The sequence below is a fragment of the Cibotium barometz genome, chromosome 17, assembly GCF_041138505.1.
Source record: "Cibotium barometz isolate CiBa-2024 chromosome 17, ASM4113850v1, whole genome shotgun sequence".
Classification (NCBI taxonomy): domain Eukaryota; kingdom Viridiplantae; phylum Streptophyta; class Polypodiopsida; order Cyatheales; family Cibotiaceae; genus Cibotium; species Cibotium barometz.
The window spans coordinates 5,560,961-5,583,883 of NC_141062.1; the positions used below are offsets into that span (position 1 = coordinate 5,560,961).

The 22,923-nt window shown below is 42.4% G+C and overlaps 1 protein-coding gene across 2 annotated transcripts; it reads right to left on the reverse strand.

Moving 5' to 3' along the window:
• Window positions 1-4,224: 4,224 nt before the first annotated feature.
• On the reverse strand, window positions 4,225-21,197 carry LOC147629613 (BEL1-like homeodomain protein 1). Of its 2 annotated transcripts, none has more exons than XM_086811102.1 (6): window positions 20,760-21,197; window positions 20,198-20,246; window positions 7,147-8,667; window positions 6,655-7,025; window positions 5,991-6,051; window positions 4,225-5,885 (listed from the first exon to the last, which is right to left on the reverse strand). In XM_086811102.1, exons 3-6 carry the CDS (start codon window positions 8,335-8,337, stop codon window positions 5,031-5,033), a joined length of 2,478 nt encoding a protein of 825 aa, XP_086667228.1. In that variant the 5' UTR covers window positions 8,338-8,667; window positions 20,198-20,246; window positions 20,760-21,197; the 3' UTR covers window positions 4,225-5,030. The 2 variants fall into 2 exon arrangements, with proteins under 2 accessions (XP_086667228.1, XP_086667229.1); XM_086811103.1 differs by having other exon boundaries at window positions 19,288-20,246.
• Window positions 21,198-22,923: the final 1,726 nt, after the last annotated feature.

The window sequence follows — 22,923 nt, forward strand, 5'->3', positions numbered from 1 at the left end:
GAGGCCATTAACAGGCTAAAGAACACAGGGATCTTGGAGGCAGTTTACAAATGAGATGCAAGGCATCATTATAAGGGTGGATAAATTGAGAGCTCAGCAAAAAAGACATGAAAGGAAATATTGGGGGAACTTGTTGTATACATTACAAATAAAGAGGAAGCTAAGAGGTTTGTCCAGGATGGAGATTAATCCGTATTTGGAATGTCAGGCTCATTTAAAGGAGGAGAATGACAAACTTGCCAAAGAGAGAAAAAGGGGGATAGATGGATAGTTTACAATAACAAGCGAAAACCAGTTAGATGTTTGTTTGGGCTAGCCAAAGAGAGAGGGAGTAGGGAAATACAAGGACAAATCAGAGATGGGAATGGGCAGGAACTAGGGGATATTCAACAGATTGCTCTAAAGTGGGTAGAGTTCTTGGGTACTACTTTGAGGAGTCTTAAGGAAGATGCCTCTCAACCAAATTATTGGATTTGGTCAATAAAAGCATTCAAGTTGATAGAGCTAGATGGTTGGATAGGGATATTGAGATTGAGGAATACCAGGAGGCTCTTAATAAATTGGGCAAGGAGAAATCCACAAGATGGGATAGGCTTTCAGTAGAATTTTTTATAGCCTTCTAGGAATCTTTGAAGGATTGGGTATGGGCTACATGCAAGAAGGCATTTTCCATAAGAGAGATGGACAATGATTTGGGGGAAGGGATGGTAAAGTTAATCCCCAAACAACATGATTATAGTCACTTTAACCATTGGAGGCCTATTATTTTACTCACATTAATTTACAAGATATTAGCCAAGGTGATAGCATTGAGAATCAGCCCATCCTTAGAAGAGGTGATCTCTAACAAACATCATGAGCTTATCAAGGGAAGATCTATCTATGATAACATCTTTGTAGCAATGATAGGTGAAGATATAGATCAAAGGACAAGCTAGGAATGTGTTATCTTCCAACTAGATCTAGAGAAAGCCTATGAGATAGAATACATTGGTCCTTTGTGGAAAGAGTGAAGGAGAAACTAGGCTAACAAGCTGGAGCACACTCTAGGTTGTTATTAAATGGGAGACTAGTTGGAGGATTTGAGATCAGAAGGTCTGTGAGACAAAGCTATCCTCTGGCCCCTTTGTTGTTTGCTATGGCTTCTCATCCTTTGTTAGTAACCTTAGGAGATACTGGTGGGAAAGGGTTAATATCAAGGCTAAAACTTAAAAATGGGGAACATCTAGTTATCCAATGCTTTGCTGATGATTCTTGTTATTTTTGAAAGTCGGCAATGAGAATGTGAGAAATGCTCTGCAAATAGTACAGCTTTTTGCTAAAGCTTCAAGTGCAACATCCATAAATATAGAATTATAAGCTTGACTGAGGAGGACAATTTTGATATGGAAAGATGGGGTTGTGAAGTCATAAAAAAGGAATGGATTATTAGACATCTGAGGGTGCCTTTTGGGATGGGAGTGAGTAACAAGGAGCTGACCAATTGGGCTGTTGAAGGATTATGTGACAAACTTAGAAAATGGGAAGGGATCAAAGTGTCATTTGATGATAGGATAGCTATTGTGAATATAGTCCTTAGTGATTATATCATGTACCTATGCCCTCTGATAGAATTTAAGAAATGTCATTGGAAAAGGATTATAGCTATTATAGCTCCTATCAGAGACTTTTTGTAGAGGAATGACAATAATGGCAAAAAGGCTTCTGCTTGGCTGGCGTGGGACAAAGTTGCCCTACCCAAAAATTTGGAAGGATTGAAATGCTCCCTTGAGATGTATGTACATGTCCATATCATCCAAAACCTGCACAATATCTTAGTTTAGAGTTACAGTGGGCATCGATTCACGTGTCAAGGCTTGTGTAAATTTGAAATCTATTTGACTCATAATTATCGAAAGAAAGTTAATCAAGAGAAGATAGTAACAAGATTACTAGTAAGTAAAGAACATCATCAAGATTCCTAATTAGGGTGAATGAATGCTTCAGGGTACATGTATCATAGATCTGATAGATCCTCCGCAGCTGTAGTACCTGAACAAAGAAGATATCTATTAATTGAACGGGAAAATTTTAGTGCGTAAGCAAGGGTTAATTAGGAGATGAGAGGAAGAGAGGATGGGATCATTGGCAGTAGAGAAAAGAGATTGTCAGGGGTGGGTCGGGGAAGGAGGAGGTGGAGGTGGCAAGGGAAAGCATGCTCAATAACACGGATGGGCAGGGAAGAGAAACTAGGTGATAAGATTGACAGTGGGATGGTACTGGTGGTGGTGATAATGAATCATGATGATTTATGATTTACTGGTGGTGGTGGCAAAGGCGATGATACATTTGCCTACTCATGCCTATGCCAGAGTGGTAGTTAGCCTCCCCAAATTCGTTCAGGAAGAAAGAATTTGGACTAACACCAGAAAGAGGCGGTAGAAGATTCAGAAGTGCAACTTAAAGGCAAGTGGACTAGGCTAGATTGGAAGGACAAACTATTATCATATATGCCCCTTTGAAAATGTTGAATTCCTCCTTTTGTAAATTTCTATGTTTGAATTGGATCTAAAAGATATATTATTGAATTCTAAGTATGAATCTCTTCCAAAGAACTATCTAAATGTGGAAGAAGGGTTGGCCAAATCTAATGATGGGCATGATTAGTTGGAATGGGTGTACCAGAGCTTCTAGGAACTCTTTAAGCCTGAGCATCTGGTGGACCCATACCCCTCTTGCTCACCTTGATACAAGGGCTTCTAGAAGATTGAATAACAGAGGTTTAAGGAGATTAGGGGACCTTTGGGACTTACTCTCAGGTTGGCTGGAAAGAGCTACAAGAAGTTGAGATGGAGTTTAGATTACAACAAAGTATGGTTTAGATGTTGAGCTATGTGTTAGAAGAGGTTGAGAAAAATTGGTCCTCCACAACTTCCAATGAAGCCTCCTCGACTGGACCTGGTTCAATGGGGCCAGAGTAGATAGAATCACTAGCAAGACACTATAAGAAGAGATAAGGAAAAGTGTGGCTAATGTGAAATATTGTAGCAAAATCTAAAAGAGGAAGAGGTGGAATCTGATTTGGGAATCACATGTCCCAATGAAAGCTCAAACTTTCCTTTGGAGAGTATGTTTGTTGGCTTTACCTCTTAGCTTTAAACTACTTCAAAGAAACTTCACTGCTAGGACATGCCCTAGATGCAAATCAACAATTAAAGAGGGAAAACATGCTATTTGGGATTGTCTTGCAATAAGAGGGTTCTAGGGGAAAATAGATAAATAGGTGGAAGGCAACTTGGGGTTGAAAGGGTATTGGGGGGACTGACTTCTGGGGAGAATAGTCAAGGTGGCAAATGAGATAGATCTAATATTTTGTATTATAAGATATTGCTACTTATGGGAGATTTGGGTCTCTAGGAATTTGTTGATATTCAATAAAAGGGCTACTCAAGGGGTAGATGTGACAGAGATGATGTTCAAATGTGTGCACTTATGTTGGTTTGTATACTATTTTAATAAGATGAATAATAATATGTTTGCTAAGGCAGTTTAGGCATTACAAGCAGGCATTAGGTGATTCAAGTCTCTGATGATGAGATGTTATTACATACTAGGGTACCTTAATGTTGATTGATTGGTGGCAAGTACACACTTGGAAAGATGTCAGAACCAAATGCCCCAAATTTGGGCCCAGATCTAAAAGGTGGTGCCTGAAGGAAAAGCAACCAGTGGACATCTTTATGGCCTTGATTGAAAATCCTCTAAGGAGAAGACCTGCGGGGAAGATCTGGACAAAAGGGGATTATTTTGAAGAGCAAACTCCCAAGAGGTTCACTTCTTTAGTCTTGTTGATTGCCTGTAGCTAGGATTCCATTTTTCTTGGGAATGTCCTCTTTTGTGTGGGAAGATGAGAAATGGGAACTAATATGTTATTTCTTAATAGGGATTGGGACTAGAGGGAATATGCAATTGGCTGAAAGCCTTTTGTAAAGGACTATTTTAAGTTTGTAGATATTTAATATATTAATATATTTTTGTTCCCCAAAAAAAAAAGGTATGCATCTCACAAATGATGTACCTTATCTCGTTAAACATCAAAACTTAAAAGAAAGACCTTGATATAAATCTTCAAAAGAAAAATAGATAATTTAATGCAAAAATGCATCATTAGGAGTAATTGCAATTCGATGGTGGGTGAGACAGATCTTTCTCACCTCCTTCCAACATACTGATTTAGAATGGCTCTTACTTGAAACCTTGGGCCTCTATTATGAATTCACTGCCAGAAGTTATGATAAAGGTACCGGTTTTAAGCTTCATCTGCATTTACAAGAGCTCATAAGCTCACAAAGAATGAACAAACCTAAGGTCATTCAGCTCAATAATTTTACAATCTCGCCTTTGTACATTCATTGCCACAACCCTGCGTTTATGCCTGGTCCAGAGTACCTTGATTTGTACAAGGATCCAGGAGGAACAAGACAGATTGAAGCCCAGTTCACAGCCACTCCATGGCTGAATAGAGAACCATACATATTGACGTGGATGGAGTGAATGCCCTTTCTATAAAGGTCACAGGAAAGGGGGAAGAAGTATGCTTACATCCTCTACAGTAGCAGGCATTGGTTGAATAAAACCTAGAGGCATTTGAAAAGCACATGCCTTGGAACACCTCCATCAGTTCTGAAGGAAGGTAGAGAACCTCTACACTCAATCTATGGCATATACTATATATGTATAGATGCTTAACACTAAGTTTGGGGTTGATAAGAGGCCACCACTAAGGGTTAGAAGTGCTTCATTAGAAACAAGCATCTTGATTGGTTTGAAGAAGTTCAAGGAGTCAAGGTCCCTATATTGAAGGCTTAGATAGTAGAAACAAGCTTTGATTGGGCAGAGGGAGCAATAATACACCTGTCAGTAGGAACAAGCTTTGATTGGGCAAGGAGTCGAGGTCCCTATATTGAAGGCTTAGATTAGTAGAAACAAGCTTTGATTGGGCACAGGGAGCAATAATGCACCTGTCAGTTTAGAAAGACAACACAGTCTGCTCAGGTGAAGTCATGCTGTAGGATGTGGCTGGCAAATCTCTTCCTATCTTGTAGATTCATAGTCTCATAACTACCAGTGTGCCCAGATGCAATGCCATGCATGCCATAGTAATTGATTGTACCAACCTCGCCTTCCTGTCTTCTCGCCATCTGTAGGCCCTGCCCTTGCATATACTGCTGCTGGGTCCCTGACAAAGACAACCCCTCGCTATGCTGCAGGCCTAATGTTAGAGAAACACCGGCATTAGTACCATAGCTTGCAGCAGCAAGGCCTTCATTTGGATACCTGTTTAAGCCACTCAACTGAAACATGCCATACCCTCCAACGTTTTGATTATCTTCCTGAACAAGGCTATCATGAGGGATGCTGTAATTGTCCAAATGTCTGTCCTCCGTTCTCAGTTTTGCCAACACCTCTGCACCATGAAGCTCATGAGATTTGTACTCCAGACCGGTACTCAAATTGGGTGACAAGAAAGAAGCATCCTCGACACTGCTTCGAGCTTTCTTCACTCCTTGACCCATATTTTCCTTCTCATGAAACAGAAAACTGTCCGGTACAGAGCCTGTCAAGGTCTTGCTCTGGAGCATATCAGAAGTCTGTTCTGCAGCATTTTTCACTTCAAGAAACCCTTCATTCTTAGATTCGGACACCTTTACTTGCTTCAACACTTTGTTTGTTTCGCTGTTTCCTGCACCATCTATCATGCCAATTCCTTTGCTTGTGTTTTCTCCACCCCCAGCTGGTTTATCGGCATCTTCTGTATCCTCCTCCTCCCTCATTTCTTCTGAATACATCTCCTCCACCATAGGTTTCCAAAGGCGAACTCGTGCATTGATAAACCAGTTTGAGACCTATCAAAACAAGTCAACACAACATCAGGTCTCAATTCTGCATACACATAAATGACCTATTGATATTAACATAACCATCATTCATTCATATCAAAAATGATCTACCTGATTTCGGGTGAGCCCAGTTTGCCTGGCTAACATGACTTTATCAGAATCCTTTGGGTACCTGTGAAGGTCATACCTTGTCAATTACAACTCATCCAGTTTCAAGATATTTATACCATGTGAAATTAGATCAGCTATTCTTTCAGTGGGACCGAAAGGAGGTGTAGCCACCATGTCCACTACCGAGCACCAACTTCCACAAACTTTGCAGCCCATGACAGCAGTCACAGCAAGCCACCCAAAGGCAACAGAAGTCGATCAGCAGCAACAGACAGGAAGGCAAGCCACGCCCACTTGGAGCTTGAGCCTCTTCCTTTAGATAACAAAGGAGTGAGGGGCTCCTTCGTGGTCATCACGTGTGCAACCCACGAGCCCTCTACATGAGGGCCCCATCAAGCCGCTGTCCAAGGACAGAAGGGGACCGGTGCCAAAGGACAGTGACAGCAGCCCAAGCCTCTCTCTTTTATCCTTGAGACAACAGGGGCTCATTTGTGGGCATTAAGCCATGAAAAATGGGGCACCACCTAACAGCTGTGACTCCCCCCCAGTGTATTTCATTTTGTTGTTCTTCTTCTGGCAAAATAGCATGCTATACTAGGGTACCCTAGGTGCATGACAAAACTCTGTACATAGCAACAAAACTAAATTCAAGCAAAGAACTTACGGGTGAAGGAAATGCTCAAACAACCAAGCTCTAAGAACAGACACCGAACGTTCAGGAAGACCCCTCTGTGGTCGCCAAGGATGTTGTTGCATCATCCCCAACTGCTGTAGTGCACGCTGCTGGCGCAACTGTTGGTCAATGAAGCGTAACCTCAAAGTCTCTCCTCTCCCTTGCCCTTCTTCTTCACCAAGTCCTTTGCAAGCAACACGAATCTGACCCCTGATTGCATCTTTGAGACAGCGAAACTGCTTAGAAATCGTCTGCAGTGCAAGCGCTGTGTACGGACGGGCTGCACCCAAACCTGCTGTGGATTCAAAAGATGCCACAACAATTTGCATTTGATGGTAGTACAGTTTGTATCTCTGATCAACCTGCAGATGCAAAGAAGCTTCTAGAAGTTAAGGGCTTTCAAAGAAATAGTCTTATAACAATTTGATTTATCTAACAGTGTCACAATATCATGCTTATAAACTTTTGCATAGACATTACTACCTCCTCAAGCATGGCCATTAGCTTTGCTTTCTTCATCTGAAGCTCTTGCCTTTCTGCCGTTGTAAGATCAACAACGTTTTCAGTGTTTTGCTCTGGAATACCTGCAGTATTGGTGGGCATAGACGACACCATAGGAACCCCATCTTTTTCATTGAGCCAGCTAATCACAGCTGCTCCATCTTTTCCACTTGTTTCTGCCAGGTTTTTGTCTTGACCAAAAGAGCCATTGCCAAATGAGCTAGATGCAGCCCAAGATTGCATCTTTGCATGGTTAGTGGAGCTACTCTTGGCACCTCTTCCAACACTCACTACCTCATTGAGCAGCTGTTGTGCAGGTTTGAGATATTTCGAGCTGTAGAGTTCGACTTTGGGGGAGCTTGATAACATATTGACTTGCCTATTGTTTGCTGCACCAATAAGATCTTGGAATCCAGCGCCCAAAATGTTAGGGGATGCTCCGAAGGAGTTCGAATTCCCTCCAATCCACTGATTAGAAAACCGGTCTCCTTTGCTTGGATAACTCTCAGCACCTGTGTTAGTAAACCCAGGACCATTATTTACACCCAGTTCTGGGTGTTGGTGGATAGGGAAGGACTGCAAATGGCTCAGTGAAGGTCGCTGTGGAGAAAGGGAAAGAGAGAGAATCTGACCAGCACCTGTGGATGCCTGCAAATCAAGTGCAACACCACTTGGAATGAATGGCGCCTGCTCCTGGAAAGATGATTGAGAAAGGCTCCTTACACCAAAGTGAGACATGCCAGAATTTGGCTGTTGACCTGGATTCATCGAGTTCAATCGAGCTGCCAAAGAGTGACCATCTTCTCTCATGTCACTAGCAGGCAAAAACAACAACTCATTCCCTCCGTTCCAGCTGTAACCTTGGCTATTTACACGATTTGCGAAGATTTCTGGTGAAGCATTTTGATGTCCCATGTTTGTGTTTGACATGGCAGCAATATGAGATTGCTGAGACACGGGCGGAGGAAGAGAAAATCCGTCATACTGCTGCTGCAGCTGCTGACCAGGGTTGCCAAGGGGGCTTCCTTGCCTTGCAACTCCTGTGGTGGGGCTAACTAGAACCATATTGCCAGAATTGGGAGAATCATTGTATCCTGTATAGCTAGGGTTCATGAGGTATAGCGTCTGCATTGTTTCTCCTTTAACATTAGATCCAGAACGGTAAGTCGCCATGTCAAAAGTGTGATTTAGCCAGAAGCTCGATGGCTCGAAACAACAACAGCAGCTGATTACTTGTATGTGTGACAACTGATGATCTAATCTTCAGAGTGTTGGAGCATTGAACTGTTCATATCCATAGCATGGAGCCTGTGCCATCCTCTTGTTTGTGTTGTAACTCTTATGGTGAAAGCTATTACCAGTTAGATGTCCTTTAAAAGACTTGACTCAATTATGGACCAGATAAACAATTCATTTTTAAGTCGCCATGATGTTTCTGACAAAATACATCTTGCTTCCCCTCAAGCAGCAGTCAAAACTGCATGGGCTTTCTGAAAGCAACACCTGTTACATGTTTCCAACATTTTCAGTAACTATTCCTGCTTTTTAAAGGTAACATGCAAAGTTTAAAAAAAAGGACAGATTGTAATGACTTTCCAATATGTCTCAAGGTTTCCTTCATTCCATGCAATTATACGACTTCCCACTTGCTTACTATTCACACGATGAACAGATGCCCGGTGTACCATGAGATAAGGGGGAGGCTACACTATCTCTTCAGGTAGGGGTTTGCTACCTCACATCAGTGGTGCATTAAAGAGATCAGAGACGCTTGGGCCTTTATTTGCTAGAGTTGCGTCACCACCAAGAGGCCTTCCTGAGGCTAAGAATCGAGTGTCAAGATCAGCAGGATCCCATTCAGTTATACATCAGTAACTTCTTTGAACCTCACTAGATGGATGTGACAGATTCTCAGCACCACCGATCCCCAAGAAGTTTGAGAGACCATGGATGGGACACTTGTGCCTGCCAAGAGAGTGCCTCCCGGACCAGAGACCCCGCTAGCACCTGCACATGTAGAGTTATCTAGGATCGAGGATAGTGTAAAGAATCCTCCCCACAAAGGATCACCTAATACGCAGGTATAAACAAGGATAGTACAAACAACATAGAAGGGTGCAAGCAAGCTCACCACCCAACCGTAGAACGAACCACAACCACCCTCAAGGCAAGGGCTAAGGTTCCATTCCCATAGGCCAAGCCAGTCAGCCCTAGCATCCAATACCACCAGAGCCTGTCCTAAGGGACCCACAGCCACACCTCGCGGAATCAGGGTTTAACCCAAATCCTACCAAACATAATCTAGCTATTTCCATAACTATATGCTCAGTAGTATCATAAGGCGAACTCGACAATAGAGATGTACCTCTCCCAACAAAATGGTCGCTTGGAGCCGTATGCAAAAAGCATAACCTCCAAAACTTGATTTACCCTCTCCGTCTGCCCATCAGACCGAGGATGATCAAAGAAACTACAAGTCCGCCAATCCTCTGGGTGACCTGTTGTAGGAGCATCGCGACGATCATAAGGAATTCCTCTCCTAGTCCTAGCACAAGACTCTATCATCCCGGAACAACCACCCATTCCGAATGTGGTACCGACTACCACCATAACACGTGGATGACCCTTGAGTCCTAATCTGAAACAATGGAGCTTCCCACCTAGACCTGTTTGCCAATACCGACTGGAATGCCCATCGGTCCAACATAGCCCTCTCAAGGAATCATCTAAGTCAGCACTAATCTCGGTGACAGACTCACCTCTCCAATCCTACACAGAATCTGTAAACCCACCCAAACTACCCTTTTGATTTCCTACATAACCTCTAGTCACCGACTCTTCCATCCCATGACCTAGGTTAACTTTCCCCATAAGGATAGGACATGCCCAGGTTAGAAATATAGACACACCCATAAACTCTACATGTTGCAGATCCTAGTGTACCATACCACTAGGATACAATCAATATGAAATCTCGTTGTGACTTAACATTGGTGCAAGGTGATCAATCCTTCCCCAACTTGGTCTTTGTGCTACTACACCTCCACCTCATGTCCTAGTCCAACCTGCAAGTAGGCCTCTGAAAGAAACAATCAAAGAATCTACACATCCAATAACTTTCTTCCTACAAGAGCTCCGATGTCCTCAACAATGAACGTGGGGAACTCGGCCTTCAAATTTCGAACGGATTCCCACGTAGCTTCTCTCTAAGATCTTCCCCTCCTCATCATAAGAACTTAGTCTTGAATGTTTAGTATGTTGATTAAGAATCATTTCTGGTTCTTTAGGAATATATTTAGTTTGCTCTTCTCGGATTAGTTCTTGTAAACAAACCATCTCATCCGAGTCACCTAGCTTCTCTTTCAGTCTACAACCATTCTAGAGACTAGCATAGTTATAGCGCCAGCTCATTTAGTTGGGTTCACACTATAGAGAACCCTAGTATGTATTTGGTTGAGTACCTTTTCATATGTGTGTACTCTTATCTTTGTATATGGTGTGTTGAGTGTTGAGTGAAGGAGAAAAAGATTTTCAGCCTCTCACCTTGTGTGTTCTCTTTTAGGGTTTTGTGAGTGTGTGTGTGCTTGCAAGAGCTCAAGCTCTCTTCTCCCCTGCATCTTTTCATGGTATCAGAGCCTGGTTCATGCTAAGGGCTGAGCTGCAAGCAAGAGAAGCACAAGAAGCGGTACGAGGGTAAGAGCTTCAACTACTCTTCCCTATTTGTGTTGGCGACTACACCCTTGTCGGGAGCTCTACGGGAGGCACCGGCAAACAATCTCTGATTGAGGAGCTTTCTTCGCGGAAGTAAAGCTATAGGGCAACTATAATGTCCTATCAGACGATTGGACAGAATTTTTCTGGCCGAAAACATGTTTTGGACGCGTTAAGACCTCCATTTTTCAAAAAGCAGGCGATTTCGAGCAGATGTGAAAGAGTTCAAGGATTGGAACCAAGGAGCCAGAAAAGTTATGTATTGGCTCTCTATCAGTATACAGGACACCATGATTGGGCACATACATGATGCCAAGTCCCCCAAGGAGACGTGGGACACCTTGGTAAAACTCTATAAAACAAATACCAAGGCACGAAAGATACAGTTGAAAAATGAACTTCATACTGTGGAGAAAAAGAGTATGTCTGTGAATGACTATGCATTGAAGATAAAGGGTATTGTGGAATCTCTTGCATCTATTGGTGTTTTAGTAGATGATGATGATAAGGTGGAAGTCTGTCTACGTAGTCTCGGGCCACAATACAAGGTGTTCAAGATGTCTATTCAGACTTGGGAAAACATTTCCAATTTTACAAATTTGGTGTCTATGTTGATTATAGAAGAGAAGAGCTTGGGTGAAGACCAACAGTCTTCACAAAACAAAAACAGTTCAAAGCAACAGGCCTTCTACACAAGTTCAGGAAGAGCACGAGGTCAAGGAGGCCGTGGACGAGGTCAAGGAGGTGGCCAAACAGGTAATCAGAATTATGGCCAGCAGCAGCAACAACAACAGTCCCAGAATTCACAACAACAACAACAACAGCACGCAGGTGGAAGAGGCCAATTCAGAGGCAGGGGGAGTCAAAGAGGTCGTGGAAATTGGCAAAGGCAGTATGATGATACACATGGATTCTTTTATTGTGGTAAGCCTGGACATGTGCAGGCAGATTGTTATAAGAAGCAGGCTAACATGCAAAATGGGAAATTACAGCAAAACAACTATGCATCCTTAAGCAGAAATAATGAGGATAATGAAAGGTTGTTTGTTATGCAGCATGTCGTTAATGCCATGTCTGAAAATGTTGATGCAGCACATAAAGATGATGTATGGTACGTTGATTCAGGTGCTTCGAACCACATGACAAGTCATGGGGAGTGGTTCAAGGAGATGAAAAACCTTGAAAGACCAGGTTTTGTGGAAACAGGGGATGACACTGCTCATCCAATTGCCCATATTGGAGATGTGCCATTGTCTATGCAGAATGGCAAAGTGAGGTATCTTGCAGATGTACTTCATGTTCCGAACATAACAAAGAATCTGGTTTCAGTTGGCCAGATGATTGAGCAGGGTTTGCAAGTTCGGTTTAATCCTGATGGTTGTTATGTTGAAGACTTTAAAGACAAGTGCAGGTTGGTTGCAAAAGGCAACAGAGTGGGCAGAATGTTTACATTGAATGTAAACATGCCTGAAGTTAGTGCTGCGATGTTTGCAAATGGTTCAGGAATTGTTACAGACACAAACATTTAGCATAAAAGAATTGGAAATATGAATGTGCAGAGAATGAAGTCTATGCAGACTAAAGGAATTGTGACAAACCTGCCAAAATTTAAAGTTGAAGGTATGCAGAGAATATGTGAAGCATGCTAATTTGGAAAGCAAACAAAGCATGTATTTCCACGTAACAGAAATGTGAGCAGAAATGCACTAGATGTTGTGCATTCAGATGTATGGGGTCCTACGAAGACCCGGTCTATGGGAGACTGCAGGTATTATGTGACATTTATTGATGACCACACAAGAAAAGTGTGGGTATACTTCATGAAGGAGAAGGGTGAGGTGTTCACTCACTTTCAGAATTTCAGAGTTATGGTTGAAAAGCAAACATGGAAATATGTAAAGTGCCTAAGGTCAGATGGAGGGCGAGAGTACTTCTCCAATGAGTTCTCTAAATTTTTGAAGAAAAATGGTATTCGGAGACAGTTTACATGCAGATACACTCCGTAATAGCAAATGGAGTTGCTGAGCGGAAAAACAGGCACATTGCTGAGATTGCGCGAGCATTGATGGAAGAGAAGAATATGCCGCATAGCTATTGGGCTGAGGTTGTTTCTACTGCAGTTTACATCATGAACAGGACTCCAACTACAGCCATACATGATGTAACTCCAGAGGAGAGATTCACTGGCAGAAAACCTGATTTGTCTCATCTAAAAGTTTTTGGAAGCATTGCATATGTGCATGTGCCAGATGAGCTGAGAACTAAGCTGGATCCAAAAGCTGAAAAATGTATGTTTACTGGATATTCCCTTGAGCAAAAAGGATACAGGTGTTATAACCCTGCTACACGTGAGTTGAGGGTAAGCAGGGATGTTGTTTTTTATGAGATGAGCACCTGGTATGCTACTGAAAAAGAAGCTGTTGAGGCTGATGTGAGTGGAAATGTGGTTGCACAAAATGCAAGTCAGCAATCGCAGTCTTTGAGTGGACCACGAGAGTCCTCATCTAGTGGTTCAGTTGATAGACCATGGTTAGGCTGCGTCATAATACCAGTTCTACAAATGTGATTAGTACATCACATAAAGGCAAAGAGAAAGTGGTTGAGTCCCTTAGTATGCCTTACATTTCTGCAAAGCATTCTCATGTTGATGCTGAGTCTAGTGGCTCAGAGATGAGCCTTCATGAGGAGCTTGGGATCCCAGCTATGAGAAGGCTATGGAAGCCATGAATGCAAAGCTGCGAAGATCTGGGAGAGTGAAGAATCCTGTGTAGAGGTTTACATATGATGGTTATGTGGCACATCACTATGCATACATGGCAAAGGTTGTGCAGGTTGTAGAGCCCACATGCATTGATGAGGCTGTTGGAAATGTGTGTTGGGAGAAAGCTATGGATGAGGAGATGGATGCACTATATGGAAATGAGACTTGGGATTTAGTGCAATTGCCTGAAGGCAAGAAAGCCATTGGATGCAAGTGGGTGTACAAAGTAAAACATAACAGTGATAGAAGCATAAGCAGGTACAAGGCTAGATTGGTAACCAAAGGATATGCGCAGACATATGGCATTGATTATGAGGAAACTTTCAGCCCAGTTGCCAAGATGGCAACAATGAGAGTTGTGATAGCAATGGCTGCGTCAAAGGAATGATCTTTACATCAGATGGATGTAAAGAATGCATTCTTGCATGGGGATTTGCAGGAAGAGGTGTATATCTTGCAGCCACCTGGTTATGAGGATGTGAGTCACCCCGATAATGTGTGCAGGTTGAAGAAAGCCTTATATGGCTTAAAACAAGTACCAAGAGCATGGTCTGACAAGATTTCTGAATATCTTGTCACTATTGGCTTTCATGTAGCCAATGCAGATTTCTCACTGTATGTGAGACACAATGATAGAGGGGTTGTGCTTGTTGTCATCTATGTAGATGACTTGATCATTACGGGGGACCATGATGCAGAGATCTTTGATGTAAAGATCTTTGATGTAAAGATCTTGCTTAGACAGAAGTTTGAGATGAAGGATCTGGGGGAGCTCAGATATTTCTTGGGCATTGAGGTGATTAGGTCACCACATGGTATTGGATTACTGCAGAGACAGTATGGCTTGGACATGTTGTCCAAGTATGGTATGACAGGCTGTAAGCCTATCTCAGTGCCATTGGATCAGAATGGCAAGTTGAGTGCAGATTCAGGAGAGATTTTGGAGGATCCTACTATGTATAGGCGCATAGTAGGAAGCTTGATCTACATGACGATCACCAGGCCAGATTTGAGCTATGCTGTTTGGTTGGTAAGTCAGTTTATGCAAGTTCCTCGGAAGCCGCATTTGGATGCATTGAGACGCATACTAAGGTATGTGAGGTCTACTTTGCATTGTGGACTATTTTATGAAACTGGGACAGAGATATGTGTACATGGATACACAGATGCTGATTGGGCTGGTAGGATCTCAGATAGAAGATCTACTAGTGGCTTCATGTTTTCTTTGGGGAGTGCTGCTGTGACTTGGAGCAGCAAGAAGCAGCCTACGGTTGCTCTATCCAGTACAGAGGCCGAGTACAGAGGTGCTGCTATGGCAGCATGTGAGGTAGCTTGGTTGAGGAAGCTACTTGCAGATTTGGGTCTATCTGTGGATAGACAAGTTGTCATTTTCTGTGACAACATTAGTAGTATACAATTGGCCAGGAACCCAATTTTTCATGCTTTCACGAAGCATATAGAGGTCCACTACCATTTTGTCAGAGAGAAGGTCTTGGCAGGAGACGTTGACCTTGTTTATGTCAGCACACAGGATCAGGTAGCTGACATCTTCACCAAATCATTGGGTACAGAGAAGCTCCGCAGATTCAGGGCTTCGCTTGGTGTACATGAGATGGAGTTGAGCTCGAGGGGAAATAGAGTGGGATGATGACAGTCATCCAAGAACAGGTTGGAATCCCGTCATCAAGTTTAGTAGAGGGGGATGTCATGTGCATGTTTGCCCATGGACATATCCAGATGCTAGTCCAGAAGAGGCAACCAGTAAAAGATAACTAGAACTAGGATTTTGGAGCACAAAGTGCAGAATAGGCTAGTGTGGACTTGGAGCAAGGCATGGAGGACATGAAGAGGATGCTGTCGGCTGCAAGGAGTGTGTTGTCGGCTGAACCAAAACAAAGGCAGCTACAAGCGCATCAAAATAAATGATTTAATGTCCAGTCAGCTGGCCGACAGCAGTCGACCAGTCTCCAAGTGTCCAAAGCGCCTATACAAGGCACAAGTGCTCATTGTTGTAGTCATTCATTCCCTCATGGAACGGGTCTTAGACTAGGACTGTTTTGGTGATTTACACCTTTTCAAGAAGGCAACCTTTGGCTATAGATTGTAGGTACCTTTTTGTACCATAAGAATATACTATACTGAATTTCCAGCACCTCTCTCTCTCTCTCTCTCTACTCTCCCTTTTATCTACGTTTTTGCATCAGCATGTTCTCAGTAGTGTTTAGGGCTGAAAGAAGACCCCCAGAGCTTCCGCATGTTACATTGTAGGATCCCTTCCAGCTGCATTTGGATCCAAGAACACACAATGCATGACTATTGTTGACCAATTCAGTAAGTTCTACATGTTCATTCCATGCAAGCAAACGGCCACAACAGAAGATATCGCTCGCTTGTTTCTTCACCTTTGGTATCCCATATGTGGCTTGCCAAGGACAATTACATTTGATAGGGATCCAAAGTTTACTTCACATTTTTGGAGAGCATTATTCGACAACTTTGGAACCAAGTTATAGTTATCCAACACATTCCATCCTCAAACAGATAGCTAGACAAAAATATATGATCAGCTGGCATTTGATGTTCTCAAGTCGTATTGCCATAATCAACAGTCGAAGTGGGAACATTATCTTCCTTTTGGCATAGGCAATCCTGAACACTCACTCATCCAGTTACCAGTATTGGTCGGACTTCTTATGAGCCCACATTTGGCTGCCATTTCTCGTCACTTCTTACGAGGATGGTGTCACCTTCCTTGGAGGCAAACAAGACCACGGAAACATTTTCAGAAATCATTGAGCCAATAAAGGAGCGCCTCGCCAAATCACAGGAAGCATACACTAGGTAAGCCAACAAGTCTCGAAAAGATGTTAATTATAAAGAAGGGGATTGGGTGTATCTCCGGATCATGAAGCAAAGATTGAAGGAACTGGACAAGCATTGTCCCAAGCTCTCATTTCGAAGCTTTGGCCCTTTTCCGATCATCCAAAAGATCAATGATGTCTCCATGTGGCATGAAGCTAAAGCTACCAGACACCTGGACTATGTGTAATGTCTTCCATGTTTCTTGGTTGAAGTCCTATGTTGTACCAGCATTGCAGGTGGTCTCTAACGACCAACAGCCTAAGATGGTTGATGAAGCTACAATCATCGAGCTCAAGCAAATTCTCCTCCTCAGATGGAACCGATCGTAGACAAGGACAGTTCTACACAGAAGTTTAAAGGACCGAGACACTCATGAAGCAATATGGCTAGATGAAGAATTGTTCTAGGAGTACCCGCAGATATTGTCAAACTACTTGGAAGCCATGAACCTACAGCCATGCTAATAAGCAGGAGGGAATGTTACACGCACCCTACACTGTGGTGCCATGTGACACACTGCCTAAACATTTTATGTAACATCATACAATATTAATACCCTTTTTTAGGATTATTTGTCATATGTCGTGGTCCCATTGTAAGCCCCAATCCAGGACATGTCAGGCGCACGAGCTGCGTAGGACATTTAGGTCTCAGGGTCAGTCCCTTAACCGACATGGAGAACATAAGCATTTAAGTCGCCTGAGGATAGGGCATATAGGGGTCAATCCTGTAGTTGAGCATATTTAAAGCATGTAAGCATCATCTAAGGGCATGGGCCAGCCCCCACATTGGGGCATGCCTTGTATTTGGTGTTCACACACCATACACCCCCTAAACAGCATGTCAGCAGCCTTTATAGGCCATAAACTGTAAACAGCTAGTTGGCCAGCATATGCTGGTCGGCCAGCTTATGTCCAAGTAGGCAGCAGCCCCAAGTCCACACGTGTGAAAAGTACAGCAATAAATGCTGATTTTTCCTCAGTCGTGGGCATTTGAAACAGGCTGACAGCCTCATTCATGCACCGACTAGCAGCCCTCACTCATATATAAGCAACTCTTGGTCCCTTGCATAAATCACTTCAGAATTCAGAAAAGTAGTTTCAAGAGAACATGTGTGCTTGAGATCCCTCGGGTTCTTGGAGCATACAATAAGCCTCAAGCACTTCGTGCTTCAGTTCAAGGCAGCATAGAAGATCCTCTCATATTCAGCCAGCATATGCGCATATCCTTAGCAGTTTTGGATTTGCATAAGTGGCTTCTTAGAGTCTTCTACAATGCTATTGGTTCAGCATATGGTTCAGCCTGCCCTCGGTCTTCCTCGTCGTTGCGTTGGGCAGTCTTCAGTCATCATTCTCATCATTGTACAAAGTTCTCCAAAGAAATACAAGCAAATACTCCTCCTTGCAGAGGGGGGCCCTTCAGTGGGTGATTGGGACCCAATCTGGTGTCGACTCTCATCTTCTCTCTCTACTCTTCTCTCTTAACGTAAAGTGGACTGCATAAACTCACAAGTTTAAAGAAGGCTTTGTTGCGCATTACGATGGTCAACCTATTACATGCTACACTAGATGCTCAGCCAACGTGGTAGACAGCACTACAGAATCGCTCATCTCATCCTCCTCCTCAATGGATTTGGAGAGAAAAGTCTAAAACTCACTTGATGACTCCTCCCTGTCCTCGGAAACTGGAATGAACTTTAGAGTGGGTTCTGGTTCTCGCACATGCATCTCGCGCAACAACGCCTCCTCAGGAACACCTCCTGTGATCGCATTTCTCAAGAGCTTCTCCTACCTTGGAAGCTCTCCCTTTCTTGGGCCAACACTCTCGATCTTAAGCTACTTCACAACCCTAGGTGATTTCACCTTGGCCTTTGCCGAAGCTGCCATGATCTTTCTCCATTCTGCCATCGGTTTGTCAATGAGAGCCGCAAATTCGCGAAGCTCTGCTTGGCGTGCTTCTTCCTCGCATCGCTGACGGTCCTCTTCCTTGGCCTCTCGTATCTATTTGGTCAGGGCGATAGTTGTTCCATCTCTTCTTGCCTTCGCTGAGACGACTCCTTGCGAATCTCCTCCTCTCACTGATGCCTTTCCTTCATGTCTTCAAAGCTCTCCATCGGTATGAGATTTTTGTTGAGGAAGTGCCCAAAAGCAGCCATTTCCTACCTAGGTTAGACCTAGGCTAAGACTTATGCACTGAATGAGCATTTGACTAGAAAATGTATCTTTTATCCAAGACGTTGAACTGAAATTCTTGCAGAGTGGGAACCTCTTGCTTCACACTCACGATATAACATGTGTAACTTCTTTGCATTCTGCTTCTGATTAGGAACCTAACAGGCACATGAGTTGTTCAATCCACCTTGTTTCCCCAACGATATACTTGATTGTAGGACCTCATCCAGCTACCTGTATACAGTGCGCAGGGAGCACTTATGATTTCCGAGGATGGAGTTCTCATAATACCCCTCTCAAAAGTACACAGGGATTATACACCCTTTCTATGGCTCAAAGAACTTGAGTAATTGAGTAGAAAGATTAAAGATCACATTCAAAACTTTAATATATCATCAGCCACAGCATTTTAAAATTTTTAGAAGCAAGAGTTTGTCACTTGTCTTCACTTCATGAAAGTTGACCCCCGAAACTTCAGACTCGCATTCTGGAGTGTAAACAATACATGAATGCATATATTACTAGCAAGCTACGGGTGACGTGTGTGATACACATTGCGTGCTGAGTTGCCTATGATGCATCCTCAAATTACATTCAGAACAAACTTTATGCCCTTACTGGTGTCCACATTGCCACAAAATAGCGCAAGAGTTTGTCATTTGTCTTCACTTCTTCATGACAGTTGACCCCCAAAACTTCAGACTTGTGTACTGGAGTGTAAACAATACACGAATGCATATATTACTAGCAAGCTGCAGCTGACATGCATAATGCACATTGCATGCTGAGTTGCCTATGATGCATCCTCAAATTACATTTAGAACAAACTTTGTGCCCTTACTGGTTTCCACATTGCCACAAAATAATGAAGGGCTTTCCATTGTTCCCTTGAATGTGTGCCATTGTGCTTCTCCTTGCAGTTCCCAGCAAACGGATTTGAAATTGACACACGCGACCAATTGCAATAACTCGCCATCATCGATACAAATTTGTACACTCATGCATTCTCAAAATTATCTCCTAAAGTGAACATTACATATGGGTGTAATGATTATTTATATTTAACATTGAATATAAGCTTGCAGGTGATACGTACGAAGATGCATCGACATGCAGAAGTACCATCAGAACAAACTTTATACTCTTGCTGGTGTCTATGTTGAACATAATTCCACGGAGCTCTCTATTCTATTGATGTGTGCCATTACCCTTCTACATGAAATTCGCAAGGGGACGGTTTTAAATTTGATACACGCGACCAGCAATGCAGCCATCCACAATAAAAGTGTACAATTTGGGTGCTGACTGTAATCAGGCCCATGTTCCCTTTGTGTCGTAGCTCCTCTTGCATGTGAGAATTCATGAATGATGTAAGGCAATCATCTTTTTTTCAATTCTTATGATTCATAATTTTTTGAATTTATTTTACAAGAGGTGTCGATGACTTTTGGATGTCTTTATTTTGGTGTGTTTCGATAGGGAATGATATGATGTCACGCAATTTATGAAATATTCACATGGGGCAAACCTGGTCATCCGAATATAAAGTCTGTGGCGCCAGCAGTTCTCAAGCCGTCCTGCAATTACAGTAAGTCGGGGTGAAATAACTCTAATTAGCGAGATAACAGTAGCAAAAACCAACAGTTATTTCCTTGAGATCAAATCTGCGTTTATGCTTCCTTGCGATTAAATCTGCGTTCATTAACAGTTGCATTTGACATCTTCTGCACATTATATGACACGATTAAGCCATATATATTCTTCCTAATCGAGTGTTTATCTGAGTCAGGATAGTTTATCTGGTTAGAATGATGTTGGGTGAGCAAAGTGAGGGGGCAAAGCTAAATATAACAATCAAGTACGAGGGAAGATGCTCATAGATTCGCAGCTTTAGAGGCTAAATTCTGCTAATTAATGCAATCGTGATAACCAAGGTCTCCATTCCATAAGTCAGCTTAGTGACTGTATGGTTAATCAAACATCAGTGCAAAAGAAGGCTGAAAGCTTGGGGGTGTTTATCTCGTAATTAAGGGAGTTTAAAGTTAAGGTTTAAGATTTGCTGTAAACAGAAAAGTGGAAAATGAGGGCACCTTATGATACATGGATGGATTAGCCGACGGAGGTGCAGCCGCAGATCATCATCATCATCATTATCATGCAAAGCCAGGCTAGTGATGTTGAAACAGTATGATTAGGGACTTTGCCGTTTGAGAAGGAAAGAGCTCTCTGTTTTGGTGATGATGGTGAACAGTATGATTAAGGACTAGTTGCCATTTAGAAAAAAAGAGAAATAAAAATAATAAGCTTCCATGCAGAAGAGCCTCTCTCTCTCTCTCTCTCTCAGATGTCAAGGTGGTACCATTGTCCCTTTCTCTCTCTCTCTCTCTCTCTCTCTCTCTCTCTCAGAGTGAAGGAACAAAAAGCTCCCTTGGAAAGAGGGACAGAAAGTTTAGAAGCCAAAAAAAGAAAAAAAAGAGGAGAGATTTTGTATAAGGTTTATGCCATCCAAAAAAAAAAATTCACCCAATGAGCAATTCCTAAGGTAGTGATGGTAGTAGTACTAGTAGCAGCAACCTAATGATACTAAAGCAACCCTCTAAGGTACTAAGTTGCAAGCAATAACACTAAGGCCAAGACACCAATGAGGGGGAAGTTTCTCTTGTGCATATGTGTGTGATTTGACTCTCCCCATCATGAGGGGGCACAATGTTCGGAGTATGTCTTGACTTGAGATATGTGCAATGCTTTGGTGCACAAATGGTGGAGAGGAAAAATGTGAGGAAGTGGGGGTGGAGGGTAGAGGGAGGAGATGGGGGGGGAAACCTTGGACGATGGGTCAGGCACAGAGAGAATAATGGGGGACTGTGTCAGAAGAGAAGATGGTGAGTGGAGAAGAAAGAGGACAAGGATAGGGGTCTCCCTCAAAAGAAAAAGAGAGAAAGAGAGAGCTCTCAAAGAAAACAACAAGAGATGGTGTGATACATTTGAGAAGTTCTCTTTTGTGGGTAGAAGAAGAAACAAATTAGGTGATATTGATGGTGGTTAAGTTTTTTGTTGCTCCTTGTTGGTGTCATGATGATGAGGACTATGTGAAGAAAACCCCTTTTTTAAAGCTTGGAAGATGGGGTTTGATAGCACTTTATTATTTTCTCCCCCCTCTCCTAGAACTATACACTTTCTTTTACCTATGAGATTTGATAGCACTTTATTATTTTCCTCCCCTCTCTCCTAGAACTGTACACTTTCTTTTGCCCATGTGTTTCAAAAGATCTCTCTCTCTCTCTCTCTCTCTCTCTCTCTCTCTCTCTCTCTCTCTCAGGACTCTATACCATCAAATCAACCACTCTTTCTTATAAGTTAATTGCATGGTTTGTCTCCTTGGTTGATTGGAAAGACAAAGATACACACAAAGTTTGGAGAGGGAAGAAAGGCCAAAAGATGGATGCTATGGTTGTTCCCTCTTTTGCTATTATGCCACTTTTCTATCCCCATCGCTCCCATTTTTAGTGGCACTATACACCACCAAAACAACCACTCTCTTTAATAAACTGATTGCACACCATAGCATGATGACACTATGAGGCAAGTCATTTTAGATGGTGAGATGCAAAAAGATAGCCGCAAAAACTCAAGCTACACAAAAGATGATGTTAGTGTCCATTCTGTGCTATTATTTATTATCTTATCTATAATATATGTTATGGTATCGCTCATAAAGAAACAAACATGGACAACCTTGTGTCTTATAGGCACTTTGATGCTCCTTCACATGCTATTGCACACTAAAGAATCACATGGTAGACAAAGAAACATATTGTTTCTTCAAATTACCACAAACCAACCTTCGTAAACCTACTTCTTAAAACACGATAACTTCCTACCTCGTTTTCAATGCCAACTTCCTCACCAACTCTCTCTCTCTCTCTCTCTCTCTCTCTCTCTCTCTCTCTCTATATATATATATATATATATATATATATAAGTGTCCACTTTATATGGAAAAAAAATGGAGGTGGTTTATGATTCTAGCTCGCAAAGTTTGTTGGTTAAAAGCTAGCAATTCATGAACTTTATGCCTTCATTTGATTTATGTTCTCCTAGAAAAAGTGTGAATATACCTCACTCATATTTTTTAAAAACCTCATGACTAGCTTTCTAGGTTGTCAAAGCCACTCAAGGAATCCTTTTATTGTTTTCTTTTGATGGAGTGGGAAGCATACTTTAGATGCAGTTTGGTTCATTAAGATTATAGCC

Bases quoted from the DNA above. Each gene is read 5' to 3' on its own strand.
- LOC147629613 (XM_086811102.1), bottom strand. From the start codon at position 8,337: ATGGCGACTTACCGTTCTGGATCTAATGTTAAAGGAGAAACAATGCAG. The intron at 6,052-6,654 runs GTAAGTTCTTTG...TGACCTTCACAG, and splicing joins TTTGAGCATTTCCTTCACCC to GTACCCAAAGGATTCTGATA. The intron at 5,886-5,990 runs GTAGATCATTTT...TTGTTTTGATAG, and splicing joins CTGGGCTCACCCGAAATCAG to GTCTCAAACTGGTTTATCAA.